Consider the following 24,182-nt stretch of genomic DNA (forward strand, 5'->3'; position numbering starts at 1 on the left):
CAAAGAGCTTTCGAAAAGTAGCTAAAGGTGGCAGCGCCGTCCAACTCGAAAGTTGACCAACTAGGTAGAAATCCTATTACCGACGTTCTAACCTTCCACACTCAAACGCACCCCTCAGCTATTTTCAACGTTTAATCTCTAAAACCCCTGACCCTAACCCTTCAACTTGCAATACCACTCGTGACGCTCATTACAGTTCAAAATTATATTCAGCAGGACAACAAATCAAAATTATATTCAGCAGGATTGAGTCTGGAGTTTAATATCAGTTTGTTCAATGGAGGACACCAAATTTAAAATATACTAACACTTCAATTTTTCTTATTTATCTTAACGTAGTATTTTAGCAATAATTAGATATTTTTGACTTCATCTAATTTCTTCGGAGTCTCTGAAAAATTTGTACGGGCTTAACCTTAACTTCGATCACTAATTTATTCTCAATATCAAATTTCCTAACCTTAATCAAATTTGACCAACACCCAACTTCAAACTTGTACAAAAAAATTATTCATAAGTACAAATAACCATACAAGTAATTTTAAGTATGTTTACAAAATAAGAGGTGGTCAAAAATAATTAAACAGGAATTATTCGCAAATACAGTTTCAGTTTTTAACTCGGTCAGAATTTCGAGCTAAAAAAGAGAGATAAGAGGAAAAAGAGGACGACTTATTTTCGTGAAAGCCCTTTCAGATGAAGATGGTGTCGGTCCCCGGTGAAGTATTCATGATTTACTCACCGTACTTCATGGCCGACCACCACCGTCCAACCCCTGCGTCTTCTCCTATCCTTCCGACGCAATGTTTCCGCGACGCTGAGCCTCTCCATCGTCACAGCACGTGTCCTCAACAAATCTTCCAAGTTGCCGTTAAAGTGGCCTTGCTTCTTGGACCATTGCCTCATTCGTCATATCGCTGTTATGCCTCATGGCGTAGCGTCATGGGGCAGAAATAACGGACCTCTGGGTTCGATGAGTTTCTGATACCTCTTTCGACTGCTTCCAATATCTCGGTAACGAAGATGGGTTCCAACTTGAGTGAAAAGTTCTTTTAGAAGTAGGACGCGTTAATTACAAACTTTCGGTTCAGCAACTTTTTACTTCGGACACCGTTTCTGCCTTTTCGGGTTTTCCTTTGGTGCTGCTTGAACGTTGCTGCGAGTTTTTGTTAATAACGGTTGTGTCGAATATTTGGCTCGTTTATGTGGAAGTTTTTGAACACTTACTTAATGTTGTTTGAGAACGTTTACGTAATGTTGTAGTTTGAGAACATTTATTTAATGTTGAAATTTGTGGACATTTACTTAATGTTGAAGTTTGTAGACATTTACTTAATGTTGAAATTTGTGGACATTTTACTTAATGTAGTTTGTGAACATTTACTTAATGTTGAAGTTTGTGGACATTTACTTAAGGTTGAAGTTTGTAGACATTTTACTTAATGTAGTTTGTGAACATTTAGTTAATGTTGAAGTTTGTGGACATTTACTTAATGTTGAAATTTGTAGACATTTACTTAATGTTGAAGTTTGTAGACATTTTACTTAATGTAGTTTGTGAACATTTACTTAATGTTGAAGTTCGTAGACATTTTAGTTAATGTAGTCTGTGAACATTTGCTTAATGTTGAAGTTTGTGGACATTTACTTAAGGTTGAAGTTTGTAGACATTTTACTTAATGTAGTTTGTGAACATTTAGTTAATGTTGAAGTTTGTGGACATTTACTTAATGTTGAAATTTGTAGACATTTACTTAATGTTGAAGTTTGTAGACATTTTACTTAATGTAGTTTGTGAACATTTACTTAATGTTGAAGTTCGTAGACATTTTAGTTAATGTAGTCTGTGAACATTTGCTTAATGTTGAAGTTTGTGGACATTTATTTAATATAGTTTGAGAACATTTACTTAATATTGAAGTTTGTAGACATTCACTTAATGTTGAAGTTTGTAGACATTCACTTAATGTTGAAGTTTGTAGACATTCACTTAATGTTGAAATTTGTGGACATTCACTTAATGTAGAAATTTGTGAAAATTTATTTAATATAGAAGTTTGTAAACATGTACTCAATGTAGAAATTTGTGAACACTTGCACCAATGACATAGTCACCAAACCCCATATGATACAGTCACTTAGAGACTCGATCACAAAAGACTTATCCAGCATCCACTTGCAGTCATTCTTCAAACATAATCAGTAGTCAAATAGTCCTTGAATGACATAACACACTGAACACTTTATCCAAACATACAATGATTCATGGCTACATGGACACTCAGTAGCGTTTGAGTTCATGCAAATCAAGTCCCAATCCTAACTTGTGGTCCTCAGACTACTTGAAGAACCTCGCACTTGAACCCCAAAAGGGGTTAATATTTCTATCTGAAATATCTAAATATTCGAAAGTAACTAGTCATCAGGTTCAATGATCCTTCAGCTACATATACATTATGTCATCAAGTTTTCAGAATTTCCGTGGCCGACTTCCGGCAAGTGATCTTATCAGCGCAAGGAATCACCGGGCGGAAATAAAGACGAGAGCACGCGTCAGATAAGCATCCGATCTTCGCGACGAACCGCACAAGACTGAATGTCGTATTGTATTTATAGAGCGACTCGGATTATTTTCAACGGCGTCGCTTTTCTCACGTACACACTGTTTGTCCAAGCGGCTCTAGGACCTGTTTCCTCGTGGAAATGCCTTTGCCTAGCCAGGATACGGAGGATCTTCGAATCGGGTCACGATCCACTCTGAAGGTTTTGCCAATTGCGACGTTAACAGGTTGTCGTCTTTGTATCGTCTGAGGCGTTTTCTTGTTGGTTGGACACATTTTGGAATCCGTTTAGTTTTATCGGGTATCCACTTTGGAGGTATGGAGTTTAATTTAGGGAGGAGTTGAAGATCAAAAAGTTGATTAGGGTAGTTAGGGTTAGGTAAGATTAGAGTTATGTTACGTAAGGGTTAGGTTAGATTAGAGTTAAATTACGTAAGGGTTAGGTTAGATTAGAGTTAAGTTACGTAAGGGTTAGGTTAGATTAGAGTTAAGTTACGCAAGGGTTAGGTTAGATTAGAGTTTAGTTACGTTAGGGTTAGGTTAGATTAGAGTTAAGTTACGTAAGGGTTAGGTTAGATTAGAGTTAAGTTACGTAAGGGTTAGGTTAGATTAGAGTTAAGTTACGTAAGGGTTAGGTTAGATTAGAGTTAAGTTTCGTAAGGGTTAGGTTAGATTAGAGTTAAATTACGTAAGGGTTAGGTTAGATTAGAGTTAAGTTACGTTAGGGTTAGGTTAGATTAGAGTTAAGTTGCGTAAGGGTTAGGTAAGATTAGAGTTAAGTTGCGTAAGGGTTAGGTTAGATTATAGTTAAGTTACGTAAGGGTTAGGTAAGATTAGAGTTAAGTTTCGTAAGGGTTAGGTGAGATTAGAGTTAAGTTACGTTAGGGTTAGGTTAGATTAGAGTTCAAATTTATGTAACTTGTAAAGTGTAAGTCTGTGTTCATAACAGTAAGTGTACGATGATACTTTTTAGCAATGTTCACTGATCAAAATTATTTGTTACATACGTGGTTCTTGAAACGACCTGTAGATCCATCTACGAGTATGTAACATAGGTAGTCTCATACTTCTTCCATTTGAATTTACCTGCACACAGACTTCTCAGACATATCATGACTCTATTTTGTATATAAAACAATTTGATCCTCCAGTAATCATCATAGCAATCTTTCGTGTTCTCTGTTACTTCATAATGTACCTCCTTTGTGAGACAACCTGTACCTCTAAGCAACTTGGCTACTTGGTTTCACAGTTCACCCATTCAAACTTATCGACGTTCATAAACTTCAGTAATCTCCAGACATGACTCTAATTACTTAGAACTATTTGATACACCCCAGTCATCACTGTAATTTCTCTCGTGTTCTTTGTCACTTCTTTTTGTGAGACAACCTGTAGCCGACTTGGCTACTTGGTCTCATAATTCTTCCGTTCAAATATATCCAACCTCATAAACGTAAATAATTGCTAGACATAACACGGCGCCAATTATTCAAAACAATTAGATGCACTCATCAATCATAATCTCTGAGTTTTTTGTTAGAATTCACTATGTATCTTCCCTTGATCTGTTCCATACAACTTGGCTAATAACTCTTTCATTCAAGCTTGCAAACGTAAATAATTGCTGGGCTTAACATGACGGCATTCTGTCTAATTAGATCCGTATCGTTTATCATGAACGTTGTTCCCTTCTTTGTAATATTTCACAAACCTCTTTTGTAACAACCTGTAGATTCATCTATGGAACTTGGCAAGTCTTTGTTCAAATTCATCCAAAGCTTATAAATCTAAATTGCCAAACATAACATTAAAGAGATGATCTCTGGGTGATTACTGTTCCTTCGGGACTTAAGAAACACTGTTATTTAAATTGTGCAAAGGAACAGGAAAAAATTAAGTGAATTTCATATCAAACTTTAATTAGAAATTTGGCGTAAATTTACCCTGTAGCAATATTTTTGAAGTGTTCAATTTTACAAAATAAAAAAGTTGAAGAAAGACATAAAATTATTCTACACATTATATCTTAAGCATACTGAAATGATTACTACAAATATCTTATAAAGAAATGACAAACTATCGGAAGAAAATACAGATGTTACAGAGAAATGACAAAATATTTATTACAAATAAATTACTGGTGCGTGTTTAGACCGTTCTTCGCCGGCCGCCATACTTGCACACCGTGCGCATGCGCAGTTCGAAATACCGCGTCGAAATGGTACCCTCACGATTCTTTTAGCTTGTGCATTTAAATTGGTTGTATTCTGTCTCTCTCTAAAAACTAGTTTCCTCGTCGCCTCTTGTATATGTCCTTATCTATACTTTAGTTAAAGTATAAATACAAATTTTGGAATTTGAAATTTCATATACACTAGTTTCCTCTAATTTAAAAGTCTGATATCTTCAAGTTTCAAAATTTTTCAGAATATTATTCTTCAATTTACCACTCTGTCAACTTATAAAGAAATGACAAACTATCGGAAGAAAATACATATGTTACGGAGAAATGACAAAATATTTATTACAAATACTGGTACAGGTTTAGACTGTTCTTCGCCGGCGGCCATACTTGCACGCTGCGCGCATGCGCAGTTCGAAATACCGCGTCGAAATGGTGGCCTCGCTCAATTCTTTTGGCTTGGGTACTTAAATTGTTCTCAGTCTCTTTCTAAGAAGTTTTCTTGTCGAGTTTCGCTTCTTGTTTTATCCTCACTCCTTGATTTAGTTATTTATTGTGAGAAGTTCTACAAAATCCTCAAAAAATCTTGAAGAATACTCGGCGTATTTGGTGCTTGACCTATTAAGAAACTTGTTTAACTGAACTCTTTCTGTCGAGTACTCTTGTATCCCTATTTTTTGACACGACTACAATTATTCAAAACAATTCTAATATCACTCAATAATCTTTGTTTACTATTACAGCTCGAAATGTAGGTCTTTTGAGACAACCTGTAGCTGCACAACTTGGCTCCCAAGATCCATAACTCGTACGTTCAAGAATACCAAAACTCATAAACCTCAATAATTGCCAGGGAGTACTTAAATTACTCATAACAAGTCAGCGAACGTTATAGTCCTTCGATTTAGAACTAATAGACCAGCCGGATGTGTCCCGAGGTAACCAGGTGTCCTCTTCCGGCGATATACCGTCGCCAACGACACGTGATGTAGCCGTTATTTGGCCGGCGTCCCGGGCTTCGAAATTATAACAGCTTTATGATTCACGTACCTCGTGTTGCATCACGCCAGCACCACGTGGTTGCCAAGTTTTCGCGCGACTCGCGAGAAAAATCGTGCCGCTCCCGAAATACGGACCATTATAATTCGGTCCCCTTCGCGCCTCCACACCCACGATTTATGTACGTCGCGACGCAAAATTTTCTTGTTTACGATAAATAATCGAGGCGACCTTTCGACGATCAAGGCGATCTAAACATAACCACTTGACGAATCGTTTTCATTCCTCTCGCGCCAGGACGTGTCTCGTTGTTCTGGAACGCCGGATTTTTGTTTCTGTCGCGAATTCCTTCCACTCTTTTTTGTCCTCGATCACTTTTACACCGCGCGTAAATCACCTTCGGATTTTCTTTTCTATCCTTTGTAAACGCGATAAATAATGGACCTGTCCCCTTATTTGACTTTAAAATACGGTATCTGAAAGTGCCAGTGCATATTTCTTGTCTACACCTTTTTATAATTTTGCAAGATATTTTTACGCTACTTTAAAAAATGAAATACTAATGAACTTTGATGTATTCAGAATTTAAAATGTGCAGATGTATACTTGTGAATAGAAGTAGAACTTGTGATGTGTGAACTTTTGAACGACGCTGTATATTTGAAGAAATAAGTTCGCAATTGAATTGAAGGTAAAATTGAATCGAAGTGTCAAATTTTCTTACAAAGCTATAAAGGAAATTATAATTGTAAAGTTGGGAACTGAGCATGGAGCACGAAGGGATGTATGGGAGCACGTGGAGCATGAAGGGATATGTTCTAAACTCAGTAATAAATATCTGAAACGTGATTCAGTTGTACCCAAATAATTAAAGCAGATGGTACTTGTACTTCCTTGTAAATTTGTAAATAATTCAAAACATCGAGGGTTGGTATTTCTCTGGTTTACAATTATGTTTCGAGAGAAACAATTCGGGTCGAAAAACTGAAATATTGAGAATGGTGGATGGTATGTGGAGCACAGCCTTGTCACAAACTCTGCGACTGAAATTTTGTAATGTCGCTGCGAAATCGCAAGATGCATGGACATGTTGAGACTGACCCCTTTCCGAAATAACGAACAAAGCTAAAATTACTCTCTAACTTTTACCAAAAATCTGTATTAACTAAATTTTATAGAAAAATTACACAAACGAATATTTAATTTTAAATTTATATATTTAATTTTAGAATCAAGTTCTTCAATTTTAAATTGTAGTAAGCCTGTAATTTTATGATATAGAAAAATTTCTTAAATAAAAATTCCTGTAACTGTATCTGTATTTGTTATAAGTTCTAAAACGAATATTAATTTCAAGTTCAACCATTTAATTTTAAAATCAAATAAAAACTCTTCAATTTTAAATTATAGTAAATCCTGTAATTTTATGATAAACAAAATTTCTTAAATAAAAGTTCCTGTAGCAAACTGCATCTGTAAACCGTATTATAAATCCTAAACCTTGTTCAACTTATTTTAAATTAAAATAAAGAATTCTGTAATGAAATATATTTGTAAAACTCATTATTCAGTATATTTAAATTTCTATTAAACGAGCAGATTGAAAAGAAAATTACAGAGGAAATATATAATTATGTCGAGTTAAAAGAAAGAGTTACGTCTCGTGACATACGGTAACTATAAATATTTCTATTGTTACAGAGTCATTGTAAAAAAAGAACGGAATTCGTAGGTGGTTCCAAATGTCGCGGTTTTCTAAACGCACCCTCGTACTCTCTTGTTACTCTAAGGTCGATAATCGTGGGTCGAACTGGTGGCGCCATCGGTAGTCCAAGAACGAACACGTTCTCGATTTACTGCTGCGATAACTGACTTTTAGAATATATTTTATTATTTTTGGGATGTTCTATGCTTGTTAGATACAATTTATCAAATACTTGTGGACGAATTTGTAGGTTTGGAAGTTGTTTAATGGAAGAGAAAGAAAAATAGCAACTGGTTTCATGTCTGAGTTTCGAGAATGTAAGTAAAATGGCGGTGCTACCGAAAAAACCTTGCTGCCTTACAATAAAATGTGGCATCATAAATGACTCATTTAATGAAAGAAAAAGAAAAATATTTTTGACTAGTTTCATGTTACTGAGTCTTGTGAATGTAAGAAAAATGGCGGTGCTATCAAAGAAACCTTGCTACATTGCAATAAAATGTAGCATCATAAATGACTCATTTAATGAAAGAAAAAGACAATTATTTTTTACTAGTTTCATGTCACTGAGTCTTGTGAATGTAAGAAAAATGGCGGTGCTATCAAAGAAACCTTGCTACCTTGTAATAAAATATAGCACCACAAATTACTCATTTAATGAAAGAAAGGTTAGTTTCATGTCAGAGTCTCATAAATCTATGAAAAATGGCGGTGCTACCAAAGAGAGCCTTGCAATCAAATATAGTACCATAAGTAACTCATTTAATGAAGCAAAAAGAAAAATATTTTCGACTAGTTTCTTATCGGAGTCTCATGAATCTAAGAAAATGGCGGTGCTACCAAAGAGAGCCTTGTAATCAAATACAGTAGCATAAGTAACTCATTTAATGCAACAGAAAGGAAAATATCTTCAACTAGTTTTATGTCACTGGGTCTCATAAATCTAAAGAAAATGGCGGTGCTACCAAAGAGAGCCTTGTAATCAAATATAGTAGCATAAGTAACTCATTTAATGCAACAGAAAGGAAGATATCTTCAACTAGTTTGATGTCACTGGGTCTCCTGAATCTAAGAAAAATGGCGGTGCTACCAAAGAAAGCTTTGCAATCTAATATAGTATCATGAATAATTTATTTAATGTAGCAAAAAGAAAAATATTTTCGACTATTTCACGTCACTGAATCTCCTGAACCTAAAAAAATGGCGGTGCAACCAAAGAAAGCCTTGCTACCAAAGAAATCCTTGCACCCAACTAACACCCCAAATAAGCTAAAATAAAAGAAGTTACAAGAAAATAATATGAAAAGATGTCCACCCTATTATCATTAAGAGTCAGTAGCCCAACAAAAGAAGCCATGATGCAGCCTCCGCGAACAAAGAAAACACGAATCGACCTGGATGATCATTCAAAGCATCCAGTACTCCAGCTCCAGAAAAACAAACAGCAGCGTTACATAGAAGTTGACCTCGTTACCGTCGGAAAATCGTCATTTTCCAACCGCGATTCCTGCGGCGAAACCAAGCGGAAACTTGTTCGGAAGCCACGTGGACGCGAAGAGGAAACGCAAAGCGCGCCGGTTCAAGCACTTCGCGACTGTTCGCGAACATTAAAATGCAAATGAAGGCCGTCCAGGTGGCAGAGAAGGAAGGGTCGATGTTTGCACGATTCGCTTCCACGAACGAGTCAAGCATCGCTAACGCGGCGAACAAATAGTGCAATCGTAATGGCGGGCATGTCTGCCCGGGTTGCCGTTTCCCAGGGGCTTCGAGCGCCAACGCACGGATAATTATGCGTGAATATTCGTTAGCTCTTCAGGGTATTTCGGAAACGATGTTTAGGCGCTTGCGGATGCGCTTTTAAGCACTCTGAGTGCACTCGTGAAGCATTAAGCCAGTTGGAATTATAATACGAGAAATTGAGATGCATCTCGCTATATCGCCGCCTCTGCGGAACTGGTGCAATTTTTGTTTACAGAGTCAAACGCATGTAAATCAACAGTCACGTGACTTGAATGCATAGTCAACGCATTGTCCCACATGTCACGTTCCCACGCATTCTATTGTCACATACGCATAATATCACAATCTACGTGTATGATTATAACGGACATAATTCTAGCCATCCACGAAAACATGATTGAAAGGTTTACACAATTTAAAGAGTATCACAATTATAATCTGTGCGTATGATTATAATGGATGTAATTATGCACGAAAACAGCATGATGGTTTACGTAATTTAAAGAAATGGCGCAGCTCCCTCGACGGCGATATAACGAGAATTTATTTGACAGAACTAAACGAGTGTAAGTTGAGCGATGACCCTTCGGAGTATAATCTACTTCGAAAAGGCACTATCTTCCAGACGAAAAGTCCACAAATCCAAGAACACCCTACCAAAGGGACATTCAACGGGCGTCAGAGCGTGAATAACGCTTCGTATGCAGCCCGACTCGATTATGATTCTACAGAGCAGAGGGGTGCACAGATAGGGGAAATTTGCATAATAGCCCGGGCAACTGAGAGAGTGGTTTCTCTGGTAGAACCTCGACCAGTCCGTGAACCATGGAAATTTCCGTGGAACAGCGTGGGTTGGTCTCGGTTCATTTCTTCAACCCCATTGCATTCGAATGCATCGTTGATAAGGGGCTGCTTCTTCAGCCACGAAATCGTGGGAAATTCGATGTAGCAGAATGGGGTAAAAAGGAGTGTCTTTCTTGTTTGATACCGGCGACGTAGTTTTCTGTAAGTCAACCTTGACACCCGAGGGAACACTTGATCGATGTTTGCGAGATCGACAGTGGAGGGCTATTTGATCGAACCGTTTGATAAGATTAACTGGTTTTACCTTTGCTTGGGTCAGTGACGTCCTCTGTCGACGTGAAATATTAGGTTTGATTATCGGGACTATGGAACCTACCGATCATTCGTCACATGGTTTCTGAATGTTTATTGGTTTAATTGGAAGCTTGTTTTTATATTGACTTTTAGGTATTTGGATGGATCTTTGGGTATGTTGGTAGAATTCTGTGGTACTATTTATATGGGAACTGTAGAATCTTATAGTTTTAGGTCTACGTACTCATAGATCTTTATACGAGCAGGTTCTATTAATAGCGGGTCCTTGCACTCTTAGATTGCTGTAATTATAGAGTGCTATACCATTCGTAGCTTTAGGTACCTACACCTCTAGGTCCATATACCACAAGATTCATAAGCTCAAGGTATAACATTAGGTACCTCCAAGTCCATATACCACCAGATTTATAAACTCAAAGTATAACACTGGATATCTACACCTCCAGGTCCATATGCCACCAGATTCATAAACTCAAGGTATAACATTAGGTACCTCCAAGTCCATATACCACCAGATTTATAAACTCAAGGTATAACACTAGGTATCTACACCTCCAGGTCCATATGCAACCAAATTCATAAATTGAAGATATAACATTAGGTATCTACACTTCCAGGTCCATATATTTCCACATTCCTAAACTCTAAATGTCACGTTAGGTGGCTAAACTCCCAGGTCCATGTACCTCCAGTGTACCAAACTCCAGATCTAACCTTGATATCTAATATCCCAAGTCCATGTACCCACAGATCTAAGCTCAGATTTCTAATTTCTCAGGTCTCTATATCTCCACATTCCTAAACCTCAGATGTAAACTTGAGTACCTAAACCACTCGGTCCTTATACACCCACATGTAAGCTCAGATCCCTAATCTCTTAGATCCTTAATCTCCCAAGTCCCTAATTTCTCAGGTCTCTAATGCCTTAGGTCCTTAATCTCTCAAGTGCCTAACTTCTCAGGTCCCTAACCTCTTAGGTCCTTAATCTCTCAAGTCCCTAATTTCTCAGGTCCCTAATCACTCAGGTCCCTAATCTCTCAAGTCCCTAATTTCTCAGGTCCCTAATCCCTCAGGTCCCTAATCCCTCAGGTCCCTAGTTCCTCACGTCCCTAATCCCTCAGGTCCCTAATCTCTCAAGTCCCTAATTTCTCAGGTCCCTAATTCCTCAGGTCCCTAATCCCTTACGTCCCTAATCCCTCAGGTCCCTAATCTCTCACGTCCCTAATCCCTCAGTTCCCTAATCTCTCAAATCCCTAACTTCTCAGGTCCCTAATCCCTCAGGTCCCTAGTCCCTCACGTCCCTAATCCTTCAGTTCCCTAATCTCCCAAGTCCTTAACTTCTCAGGTCCCTAATACCTCACGTCCCTAATCCCTCAGTTCCCTAATCTCCCAAGTCCCTAATTTCTCAGGTCCCTAGTCCTTCACGTCCCTAATCCCTCAGTTCCCTAATCTCCCAAGTCCCTAATTTCTCAGGTCCCTAGTCCCTCACGTCCCTAATCCCTCAGGTCCCTAGTCCCTCACGTCCCTAATCCCTCAGGTCCCTAGTCCCTCACGTCCCTAGTCCCTCAGTTCCCTAATCTCTCAAGTCCCTAACTTCTCAGGTCCCTAATCCCTCAGGTCCCTAGTCCCTCACGTCCCTAATCCCTCACGTCCCTAATCTCTCAAGTCCCTAACTTCTCAGGTCCCTAATCCCTCAGGTCCCTAATTTCTCAGGCCCCTAACTTCTCAGGTCCCTAATCCCTCAGGTCCCTAATTCCTAAGGTCTCTAATCCCTCACGTCCCTAATCCTTCAGGTTCCTAATCCCTCATGTCCCTATACCCCCAGGTCCCTAAATCCCCGCGTCCCTATAGCCCCAGGTCCCTATACTCCCAGAGTCCCTATTCCCCCAGATACCTCAACCCCAAATCTAACCTTCCTAATCTCCCAGGTCCCAATACTCCCAGATTCCTATAATGTCAGTACAATATTTCCCCAAATTCACCCGTAGACGCCCATAACCCTCAGATCCACTTATTCCAAAGCCCACACCTCAGATCCCTTTGATTATCCCTGATCCCCACATTCCCGTTCTCCTTTGTCTCCGGATCCGATGACTTTGATAATCCCAGGTTTCTGTATCCTTAGACTTCCCAAATTCCTAAATTGCCTCTAGATCCACTTATCCCAAAACACTACACCTCCAATCCCTTTGATTATCTGTCCACATTCCTGCATCCCTTTGCCACATCCTATACTCCATTAATCTTGCATTTCTCCTTATAGAAACTCTATCTTTCCAAATTCCTGAAATTCTAATTTTGCAAGTCAAGCCCCTAAGTTACTGAACTTGCAGATCACCAATTGCCCCAGTTCACAATTTCCTTATTGTTGCCTTGTATTGCTATAGGCAATCGGGGAATTATGGGATTGGCGGGTGCAAATTTTCGATTTAAGAGCCGGGCGAGTATCGTGGGTGGTTGAGCAAGGGATGTAGGTATTCGATGGGAAGGGGATGGGGCCAGGACAGGTTTCGGGGGCGGTCGATATCACCGGTCGTCAAAGCGCCACCACGCAGTGGTACACAATCAAATTTTGGCCGGCTCGAATTGCATTTTGATTCGCAATCAATAGTTGCAGTTTGTGCTACAGTTCAACGTTTGGATTACCGTGAAAACGTTACCTTTATAATCATCGAGCCAGTTTGAAACAATGAACAATATATTGCGATTATTAAACAGAATTGTCTCGGTGTTTTCTGACCGGAGATAAAAGAAGATCCGCAATTTCTCTCTTAAACGTTGATAGTCATTTTCGTGAGCCAGCTGGAATTATTTAATTTCCACCCTGACAGGATTACTATTAATTCCTGAAATTGTCTGTTTTCCTCTTGGAATATCGTTTAAAAGAAATTCATTACGATCACTCTGTACTACATTCTGTTCGTTTGCTAGTTAATTATTTTTTAATGAAACAATTTGAATTTAATGACGCAATTTGCAAATGCTGGAAATAGTCGTGAACGAGGCTCCTCGATCGAGAAAAATGAACTTTTCGTCTTTATGAATTACCTCTTAGGTTATTAAGCAAATTGAATTCGTTCAATTTCCCTCGAGATTCCAGACGTTTAACCTTAGATAGATTGATTCCTTTCAAATAGCGTTTTTTAATTACTCATAAGAGGATGCCCTATTTCTCGACTTTTAACATTCTGCTGCACTCTTATTTTTACACTTATCATGCATCAGGTTAGGTTAGACTGGTATATGAGAGGATGACTTATTTCTCAACTTTTAATATTCTGCTGCATTCCCATTTTTACATTTACCAACATGTGTTAGGTTAGGTTAGTAGTCGAGATTATTACATGTGTCCACATAGGTGGACATAGGTGGACATAGGTGGACATAGGTGGACATATGGAGATATGGGTTTGAAGAATGTTAAGAACTTTGAGATTTGAGGGACCTTGTTAAGGGGATCTGGGATCTTGTGAGACTTGGAGGATGACCTATGGACTTCTGATTTTGAAGGATCATCCAAAACCTTGAGAGGTGGACCCATGGAAATCTGGATTTGAAGAAATTTGAACGAATCCTGTGAGTTCTGAGGAAGAACCTGTGATGGACCTAGTGAGATTTGGAGAGAACCTCTGATGGACCTAGTGAAACTTGGGGAGCACCACAAATGGACCTAGTGAGATTTGGGGAGCAGCTCTGATGGACCTAGTGAGATTTGGAGAGAACCTCTGATGGACCTAGTGAGATTTGGGGAGCAGCTCTGATGGACCTAGTGAGATTTGGGGAGCACCTCTGATGGAGCTAGTGAGATTTGGGGAGCACCTGTGATGGACCTAGTGAGATTTGGAGAGAACCTCTGATAGACCTAGTGAGATTTGGGGAGCATTTCTGATGGACCTAGTGAGATTTGGAGAGAACCTCTGATGGACCAAGTAAGATTTCGAGAGAACCTCTGATGGACCCAGTGAAACTTGGAGAGAACCTCTGATGGACCTAGTGAAACTTGGAGAGAACCTCTGATGGACCTAGTGAAACTTGAAGAGAACCTCTGATGGACCTAGTGAAACTTGAAGAGAACTTAGAATCGACCTTGTGAGACTTGCAGAACCTAGACTTCGTGAGATTTGGAGGATAATCTATGGCAGGCTTCGTGACTCTGAGGGATAATCGAGGGTGGACCTTATAAGTGTTGCAGGAGAACCTAAAGTGAGGAGAAGATTTGTAGGGGACTTAAGGATGTTGGGAGAATTGGCTGAGATCCTAAGGTAGACTGAGAAAGTTTGGGAGGAATCTAAAGGACTTCAAAGTAGAATCTAGATGATAAACTAGGTAGGACCTACTGAGAAGATCAAGGAGAACCTAGGAGGACCTAGAGGGACCTATGGAGGATCACAATAGGAAGCATCCAAAATAAGCCTACAGAGATGACTAGGGAGGTCCTAAGAAAATCTAAATGACATAGAATGTAGCATCTAGGGTGTACCTAAGTAAGCTCTAAATAGGGAAAATTTAAAGAGAAGACTGAGGACCTAGGAGGACGTAGAAGGACCTATGGAGGATCACAATAGGGAGCATCCAAAATAAGCCTACAGAGATGACTAGGGAGGTCCTAAGAAAATCTAAATGACATAGAATGTAGCATCTAGGGTGTACCTAAGTGAGCTCTAAGTAGGGAAAATTTAAAGAGAAGACTGAGGACCTAGGAGGACGTAGAGAGTATCCAAGAGTACCTTGCAGTGACTAGGGAGGTCCCATACAGAAACTAAATAACAGAGTATCCTAAAGAAATCCTAAATAGATGCAAGGTTCTAGAGAAACCCAGAGATTTTACCAAACCCACTTAAATGACCAAGGAGGTCCTAGGAAGACCTACATCTCATAAAACCTAGCGCATCCCAGAGGACTCCACACAGATGCCTAGGTCCTACAAAGAAACTAAATAACAGAGTAGAACCTACACAACTACAAAGAATTTAACCTGACCTAGCCTAACCTAACTAGAGACATCCCTCGTAAAATACAGAGAAATCCAACTACACCCCCAGCGTCCAAGCGCACGCCATGATGGGCGTACCCATCTCAACACCAGAAACAAAAGTTCCTTGCCGAGCTACGTTCACAAAGAAAATCGATTATCTTCCTCAGTGTCCTTTTTCAACACCTTGTATAAAATTTCTGGCACTAGCTTTGATTCTCACCTGGAATCGCGAGATCGCGTGCCTGAACGTATCCAAGGTTCATCGTTGAGCTTTAATAGGTCAAGTTCTCGTTTCGTCTCGCTCGTGGGTGGCACAACGAAAGCTCGAAAGCTTGCGGTGTGCGTGGACGTGTGTGTGTGGGTGGGTTAACGGGTGCGACTTGGCCTAGGCCTAGACCCGGCCTACTATTTCCTGCTATGCGATAACTCGAAGGTTACTAGCCGTCTGCTCTCGTGAATAGAGCGTCGAGTCACGGCCCAATTATACCCTGGGTAAAATTAGTCCACCGAGATATAATCGTACGTTGGAAGTTGGAAATCGGAATGATCGATGGCGAGTGAATTGGCATGTACAATCGCTTTTATCGGGATAGGCATCTTTCAATACTATTTATGCATTTTTTACCAAAAGTGATTAAAACGTTTATCGGTGACCTTTATAAAAAGTGTGAAATAGCGTGCAACATAAATTTAAATTGAATTAAAAAATGACATCAGAAAATTGGAAACTTAATTAATTTCATTGTTCGAGTGGTTCTCGAGAGTTTTTTGTTTCACGAGTGACGCACCACTTAACAGTACAAAGCAGTTGGCGTAAAAATTGTTTATAACAAGAGTCGCAATAACTTTTACGTAGTTCGCCATTCATCGATGCAAATCGGTGATAATGAATACTGAACAGCGATACTCGGTTTTGCAATGCAAACCAACGGTCAGTCATCGAAACGAGTTTTTCGCGACAAACTGCGAAATTATCTTAATTATAGTTGCTGGAGAACACCGAGGTTGTAAACACTATTTGTTGCAAAATGCAACGATGTAAGGGGATTGCGGTTGAAGGAAACGATTGAAGACCACGAAAAATGAACCTACCTGTAGATTATAGCTTTGATTAATTTCGTATATCAAACCACAAATCATTATATGAAGTGTCAGCAAAGTTATGCATCGGTATGTGCATCTGACCTGTATATATGTATAATAACGTAGGAATTGTTAATAATGGAGATGTTAAATAAAAATAGTCGAACAATGTACTAACATGTACATGAAACAATGAATTATCCTATAGATTCATAAAAACATTAGAAGCATGAAGTGTTAGCTTGAAGACATATCAGATAGTTAAGTTAAAAATGAAACACCCTGTAGAGGAAACATGTATATGAAATATTAACGTGTACATGAAACAATGAATTATCCTATAGACTTATAAAAACATTAGGAGCATAAAGTGTTAGCTTGAAGACATATCAGATAGTTAAGTTAAAAATGAAACACCCTGTAGAGGAAACATGTATATGAAATATTAACATGTACATGAAATAATGGATTATCTATAGACTCATAAAAACATTAGAAGCATAAGGTATTAGATTGAAGACATATCAAATAGTTAAGTTAAAAATGAAACACCCTGTAGAGGAAAAATGTATATGAAATATTAACATGTACATGAAATAATGGATTATCTATAGACTCATAATAATATTAGGAGCATAAAGTGTTAGCTGGAAGACATATCAGATAATTAAGTAAAAAATGAAACACCCTGTAAACTTGAAACCACAAATCATCTTCTGAGGTGAAGTGTCAGTTAAGTATTATTGATGCGCATGTATCTGAGCCTGTAGATATCCACCTAAAGCTTGAAGACGAATGAGATAAGTAAAAAATGAAACACCCTGTAGAGACAGTATCAAAACTTGAAACCAAATTATTTTCTGAAGCGAAGTGTCATTTAAGTACTGTTGATGCACATGTATCTGAGCCTGTAGATATCCACCTAAAGCTTGAAGACGAATGAGATAAGTAAAAAATGAAACACCCCGTAGAGACAGTATCAAAACTTGAAACCAAATTATTTTCTGAAGCGAAGTGTCATTTAAATACTGTTGATGCACATGAATATGAAAGAGCCTGTATATATCTACCTATAACTTGAAGACGAATGAGATAAATAAAAACTGAAACACCCTGTAGAGACAGCATTCGAACTTCAAAACAATTTATTTCCTAAAGTGTCCGCAAAGTACGTTTGACGCACACGCCTCTGAAAGAACCTGTAGATATCCACCTATAACTTAAAAATGAAACATCCTGTAGACAGCATCCCAAACCAAATTACCTTCCGAAGAAGTAGAAGTAAAGTAAATTTGAAAGACCCTAAGCTTGAAGACATTAACGAGATAAAAAGTGAAACACCCTATACAGAAAGCATCGTAGAAGACAAACGCCGCGATGATAAGGGATCTCTTTATTAGGAAGGCTAGAACGACGGTGTTACAAGACCGAGGATCAACGTTTTCCCCCGGAAACTCGTGTTTCATTAGCTGGTAGCTGTTTCCTGCATCCAGCACCCGGTGTGTCCCAGGATTCCGTAGATCTTGCAACCGACGAAACTGGGCGAGAGCCCATTGGTGAACGTGTAACCCTGTGCAGCAGTAGTAGGCGACGGTTCGTATCGATCCCTCAGGACCACGAACCTCCTCTCTCTGCTAGCCTTGCACTCTGTTTTCATCCACAGACTGGATACATTTTGAATAAGTGTCCCTTTCGTTGCTCTTCAAACCGCTTACACTTTCCACATCGTTGTTCAGCGATTTCTTTCTTCTTCGCGATTTAGTTTCAAAGAGGTACTTTAGCTCGATTAATCTACTTGAGGTACTAGTTTATGGGCACACTAGTATTTGCAAGTTGTTATATATTAATAGGCTGGAGTGTTTGTTCTTTCTATGGGCTCTATGTGGAACTTTGTTAGGCTAAGTTTTGGAGAGAGTTTGTGGATTTGTTCTGACTTGGGTCTGGAGTCAAATTCCGGGGTTTGACTGGTCCATATCCTAGTTATCTTTCAGATTACGAATCCAAATACACCTGAATCCTTGTATGAGATACTGGGTCCATGGACTACTGAATTTGTTTGAGGGAAGCTTATGTGGACTTCTATTTATACATATGCAGTATTTCCATATGTGAGGTGGACTAGGATGTAGAGTCAAGTCCCAGGATTTGACTGGTCCAAGTTATCTTTCAGGTTATGAATTGAAATACACCTAAATCTTTGTATGAGATACTGGGTCCATGGAATACTGAATTTGTTTGAGGGAAGCTTATGTGGACTTCTATTTATACATATGCAGTATTTCCATATGTGAGGTGGACTAGGATGTAGAGTCAAGTCCCAGGATTTGACTGGTCCAAGTTATCTTTCAGATTACGAATCCAAATACACCTGAATCCTTGTATGAGATACTGGGTCCACGGACTACTGAATTGATATAAGGGACACTTATGTGGACTTCTATCCATATGCAGTATTTCCATATGTGAGGTGAACTTAAATCTGGATTGGTCAAATCTCACTTATCTTTTTTCTTTACAAAATACACCTGAATCTTTCTATGGACTCCAACAGTACTAAATTTATGAGGGACATTTGCTAGATATCGTTAAAGTATTGAACCCTTGTTGTGATATTGAACTCAGAAGCCACTGTTTACGGGATATTGGATCCTGCTCTGAACTTACGTCGGGATATTAATCTCCTCATTATATAGTGCATAACCTGTGTTGAGGTATTAGACCAGAGGTATTAGACTTCTCAGTCTGAGGGTTATAGAGCCTGCATTAGAACAGTGGAGCTGTGTTACGATGTTAGGGTACTCATATGACGTGGTATTAGACTCCATGGTTTGTGGACCTATTGGCTATTGGACTTAGGGCACTAAATGTTGTATGGCACACAGATTAGGGTATGTGGTGTTGTGTGGACACTTATGGACTTCTATTTATGTGCAGTATTTTCATATGTTATATGAATCTCTATTTATATGGCGTGTCACTTACATATGTTATGTGGACTTGCACATATATGGCGTGTCACTTACATATGTTATGTGTTCTTGCACATAAAAGGTGTGTCACTTACATATGTTATATAGACTTGCATATACATGACGTGTCACTTACATATGTTATGTGTTCTTGCATATACATGGCGTGTCACTTACATATGTTATGTGTTCTTGCATATACAAGGTGTATCACTTACATATGTTATGTGGACTTGCACATATATGGCGTGTCACTTAGATATGTTATGTAGACTTGCATATACATGGCATGTCACTTACATATGTTATGTGTTCTTGCATATACAAGGTGTGTCACTTATATATGTTATGTGTTCTTGCATATACATGACGTGTCACTTACATATGTTATGTAGACTTGCATATACAAGGCATGTCACTTACATATGTTATGTGGACTTGCATATACATGGCGTGTCACTTACATATGTTATATGTTCTTGCATACACAAGGTGTGTCACTTACATATGTTATGTAGACTTGCACATACATAGCGTGTCACTTACATATGTCATGTGAACTTGCATATACATGGCGTGTCACTTACATATGTTATGTGTTCTTGCATATACAATGCGCGTCACTTACATATGTTATGTGTTCTTGCATATACAATGCGCGTCACTTACATATGTTATGTGTTCTTGCATATACAATGCGCGTCACTTACATATGTTATGTGAGCTTGCACATATATGGAGTATCACATTCAGTTCATAGAAGATCATTATTAGCTGATCATTTAGCTCCAAATTTATATGAAGTGTTTAAAACAGTAGGATAAATTAGTTTCTATATTGTATCAAACATATTGTGAACGCAACTTGAACATGATATCGATCTATTCATTTCTATCAATTACCAGTAATTGATACACGATCGACTTGGCCTACACAGACATGTTTAACGCTAAAGAACAAAAATGAAAATTGAACTCTAGTTAGTGTTCCAGAGTATTAAGCACTTTAGGAAGCTCAGCTCAGTATTCTATTTGGTAGTAAGCTCGGATTAGCCATTGAGCTTCTGCTATATTAAGCTTTCCTAAAATCCTAACAGGAAAGCTGGATACCGAAACACGGGCCGCAATTTACATTTTTATTAATGTAATACGGAGCTCGAAAACGCTGAATTTTTTTGCGTTCCAAAAATTTGTTAGCACGACCTAGCTGGTATTCTATTTTAAATTCGGAAAAATCGCTCGATTTTCCCGGTCGCCGAGCAGCAAGTTCGCATTACCATGAGGCCATTTGTTATTTCGATCGACGACGTGAATAAAATTCGATGGAACGCGAATCTCGTGCCACGACTTCTTTATCTTATCACTTTACCAGTGAAAGACGAGGCTCGAAAGCAACGAACCACCGACGACTATAAATAAGAAGGTAATAAAACCACGGCGGGTGTTCTTGACCTCCGGAACGCTACGCCATATATCGGGTGGTTTGTTTCACGGGCAACAATGCCATTCGCGGGAACGGGACTAATTTGTGACTCGGAAATTTAGGGAAAATTAGGGACAGGTAAGGTTCAGGAAATTTAGAGAAGTTGGGGACTTGTGCACTTGGGAAGTAAGAAATTGTAGAGTTTTGAAATTGTAGAATTCGTGAGTTGTGTAGTATGTGAACTGTGGAATTGCGAAATTGTCAAATTTGCATAGGGTGGAATTATGAACTAGTGGAATTGCGAAATTATGCAATTGCTGAAAGTAGGAATTGCGGAATTGTGAAATTTAGGAACTGTGGAAATGCGGACTTTGGGAATTGTGAAGCTATGGAATTGGGCAATTGTGCAATTATGGAATTGCGGAATTGTGGAATTGGGAATTGTGGAATTGCGCAAGTGTGAAATTTAGAAATTGTGGAATTGCGAAACGGTCAAATTTAGGAATCGTGCAACTGCGAAATTTGGGAATTGTGGAATTGCGAACTCCGAGAATAGTGAAATTATGGAATTATGGAATTACGAAATTGTAGAATTGGGGAATTGTGGAACTGCACAATTCTCAAATTTAGTAAACGTGGAATTGCGGTATTTGAGAATTGTGGAATTGCGAAACGGTGAAATTGGGGAATGGTGGGATTGTGAAAATTGGGAATTGTGAAATTATGGAATTGCGGAATTCTAAAATTAAGGAATTGTGGAATGGGATAATTTTGAAATTTAGAAATCGTGGAATTGCGGTATTTGAGAATTGTGGAATTACGAAACGGTGAAATTTAGGAATCGTGGAATTGCGAAATTTGGGATTTTAGGAATTGTGGAATTGCGGACTTTGGGAATTGACAAATTATGGAATTTGGCAATTGTGGAATTGTGAAATTGGGAAATTGTGGAATTGCACAGTTCTTATGTTTAGAAATCTTGGAATTGCCGTATTTGAGAATTGTGGAATTGCAAAAGGGTGAAATTTAGAAATCGTGGAATTGCAAAATTTGGGAATTGTGGACTTAGAAAACTTTAGAAATTGGGAATTGTGTAATCTGGCCATTGTGGAATTGTAAAATTTGGAAATTGTGGTGCTGTCAAATTTGGTAATTTGAAAATTAAGAAATTTGCAAATTTGAAAATATGGAACTACTAGAATTTGCAAGTGGATTTGGAATTTTGGAACATGTGGATTATAACAAATTTGCAAACTCATAAATATTTTAATAGAATACCCCGCAAAGCTGCAATCTTAAAAATTGCAAAACTTCAAAATTTCAGAGTTCCAAAATTAAAAATTCTAAAAAGAATCAAGCACCACCGAAGTAACAACCTCCGCGAAATTAATTAATTGAACTATTTCCCATCGTTAAATTATTTCCAACGACTGAAATCAGAGGTGAAAATATATCGCATCCCAGCAGCTGCTAAGCGAAAAATGATTAAAACGAAGTAATTGGATATCGTGAAACTGATAAAGAACGAGCAAGCTGTTGGTGCATAAAACGAAATTGAATTTTTCTAAGTCGCCGACGTGTGAACGTAAGAGAAACTCGTTTCAGGTATTCTCAGTGGGTAAGGATTAACCTAGAATGTGAAGGGCTTTTCACCCTTTGTAAATTCGTTTAGCTGTCAGCCAGCTTAGCAATCTAGATATATTATAAACGTAAAATGTCGTATTCTACTCACGTGACGTCTCGTTGCGTATCGCGGAATATCAAATGAACTTACCTGCAACAAAAAACAAACATTTACGTTAAAATTAATTTAATTAACACGTACATTAATCCTCGAATTTTTCCACTCCATAAGATTAATTTTGTATTTCAGCATTTTAATAAACGCTGTTTACCATTTTAATATCCGCTCTCATCTCGTGCCGAGATATAAAACAGATTGTTATTAAATTTAAATAAACAAATTGAGATAATTACGATTTTAATGAGTTCGCAACATCCTCGAGTTGTATTTGCAAATAACGGTAATTTGCGAGCTTTGCATAAAACTTTAATAATCGTATGTTAATAGCCCGCGTATTTTCAGAAGAGAATGATTAACGAAGGTCTTTTAATCATAATCGAAGATAAAAATTGGGTTTCCCTTTGAATTCGCTTTCAAAAGATCGCATTCTTCGGGTCTTTGAAAAGGCTGAAGAACTCGAATCCGAATGGCCTTGAAAGCTGTTCCGATTTCTAGGTGTAGGATAAATAGAAGAGGAAAAGTAGAGCTGAAAACGCGAAAGCCTAGGCCACCTGAAATCGATATTCCCGGATTTCATCATCGCCGACACGAAGACGCTCGATTTCCCTCTTGCTCGTTTTATGAGAAATTCTACCCCGAACAAATTTTCATCCGGCCAAAAAAAAAAATATTTAAAACTTCGCCTCGCTCTGAATATCGACGGTATTTTATTAATAATGGTTAATGGAGACGTTGCTTTCAACAATTTCTATTTCTTCCTGATGCCAAGTTGGAAGAGAAGATAACAAATGAGGTTTCACTCGGGCTACACGCAGAAAACCAGCTCCATGTGGTTTGACGCGTGATACCAGCCGGATAAACAGGCTGGAAACGAGTCCTCCATCTTCATTTAAGAAGAAGGATTGAGGACAAGTGTGTCCTCCTACTTTCCGTCGTTCAACAGTCTAAAACTCTCTCGACTTCTATTCTCAGCGCTGTTCAACATTCTCGATCATGTCCAAGAAACTTGAACATCCTAACCGCGAATAAGAATGAAACGATACTGGGGACTACTTAAGTGTCTTCCTCATATTACTTGCTGCCTATTTGTACAGGCATTTGCAAACTTCAGAGACGACAGTCCTTAAGGGAAGTATTTGTGAGAGGGTTGTCATCGTTATCGTGTGATTGATAATTTGTCATGATGTTATGATGAAGACTATCATATGATGAGGATGATTATTATAAGAATTGTTAGCATTAGTGTAACAATAATAAGGTTCATTATGATAAGAATGACAAAGGTAATCATTACAAGAATGATAAGAACAATTATCATAAGAATGAATAGATTCGTTTAAGAACGACGAGGATAATTCTCATAAGAAGTGATGACCGTTACAAGAATGATAAGGATGATTATCATAAGAATGATAGTGACGACCGTCACAAGAATGATAAGAATTTCAAGAACACTAAGGATAAAAATCATAAGAAAGGTAGTGAATAGCAGAATTATCAGAAGATTATCATAGCAGTTATACAAAATGTTTACAGATATGCTAGTCTGAATGGCAAGCATTCATAAAAGTAGGGAGAACGTGGTAGCTTGATAGTGTGTTACATTGTCAAAGATTGTAGTACCATGTGTAGAATTTTCTACCATGTGCAATATGTGTTGGACTACCACGCATCAGAATA

General features: G+C 38.3%; 1 protein-coding gene across 8 annotated transcripts in view; it reads right to left on the bottom strand.

The window, feature by feature from the left end:
- The window catches only part of dnc (phosphodiesterase dunce), a 437,944-nt gene that overhangs the window by 179,560 nt on the left and 234,202 nt on the right, over positions 1-24,182 (bottom strand). Inside the window, exon 1 of one of the 8 annotated variants that reach the window (XM_076540895.1) lies at positions 743-1,244. The exons of the other annotated variants lie outside the window; for them this stretch is intronic. Coding sequence (XP_076397010.1) covers positions 743-906 — 164 coding nt within the window. The 5' untranslated portion in view covers positions 907-1,244. Of the gene's footprint in view, positions 1-742; positions 1,245-24,182 lie in introns of those variants that run through there. 8 annotated transcript variants of the gene reach the window in all.

The sequence above is a fragment of the Megachile rotundata genome, chromosome 16 (assembly GCF_050947335.1).
Source record: "Megachile rotundata isolate GNS110a chromosome 16, iyMegRotu1, whole genome shotgun sequence".
NCBI classification, from domain to species: Eukaryota; Metazoa; Arthropoda; class Insecta; order Hymenoptera; family Megachilidae; genus Megachile; species Megachile rotundata.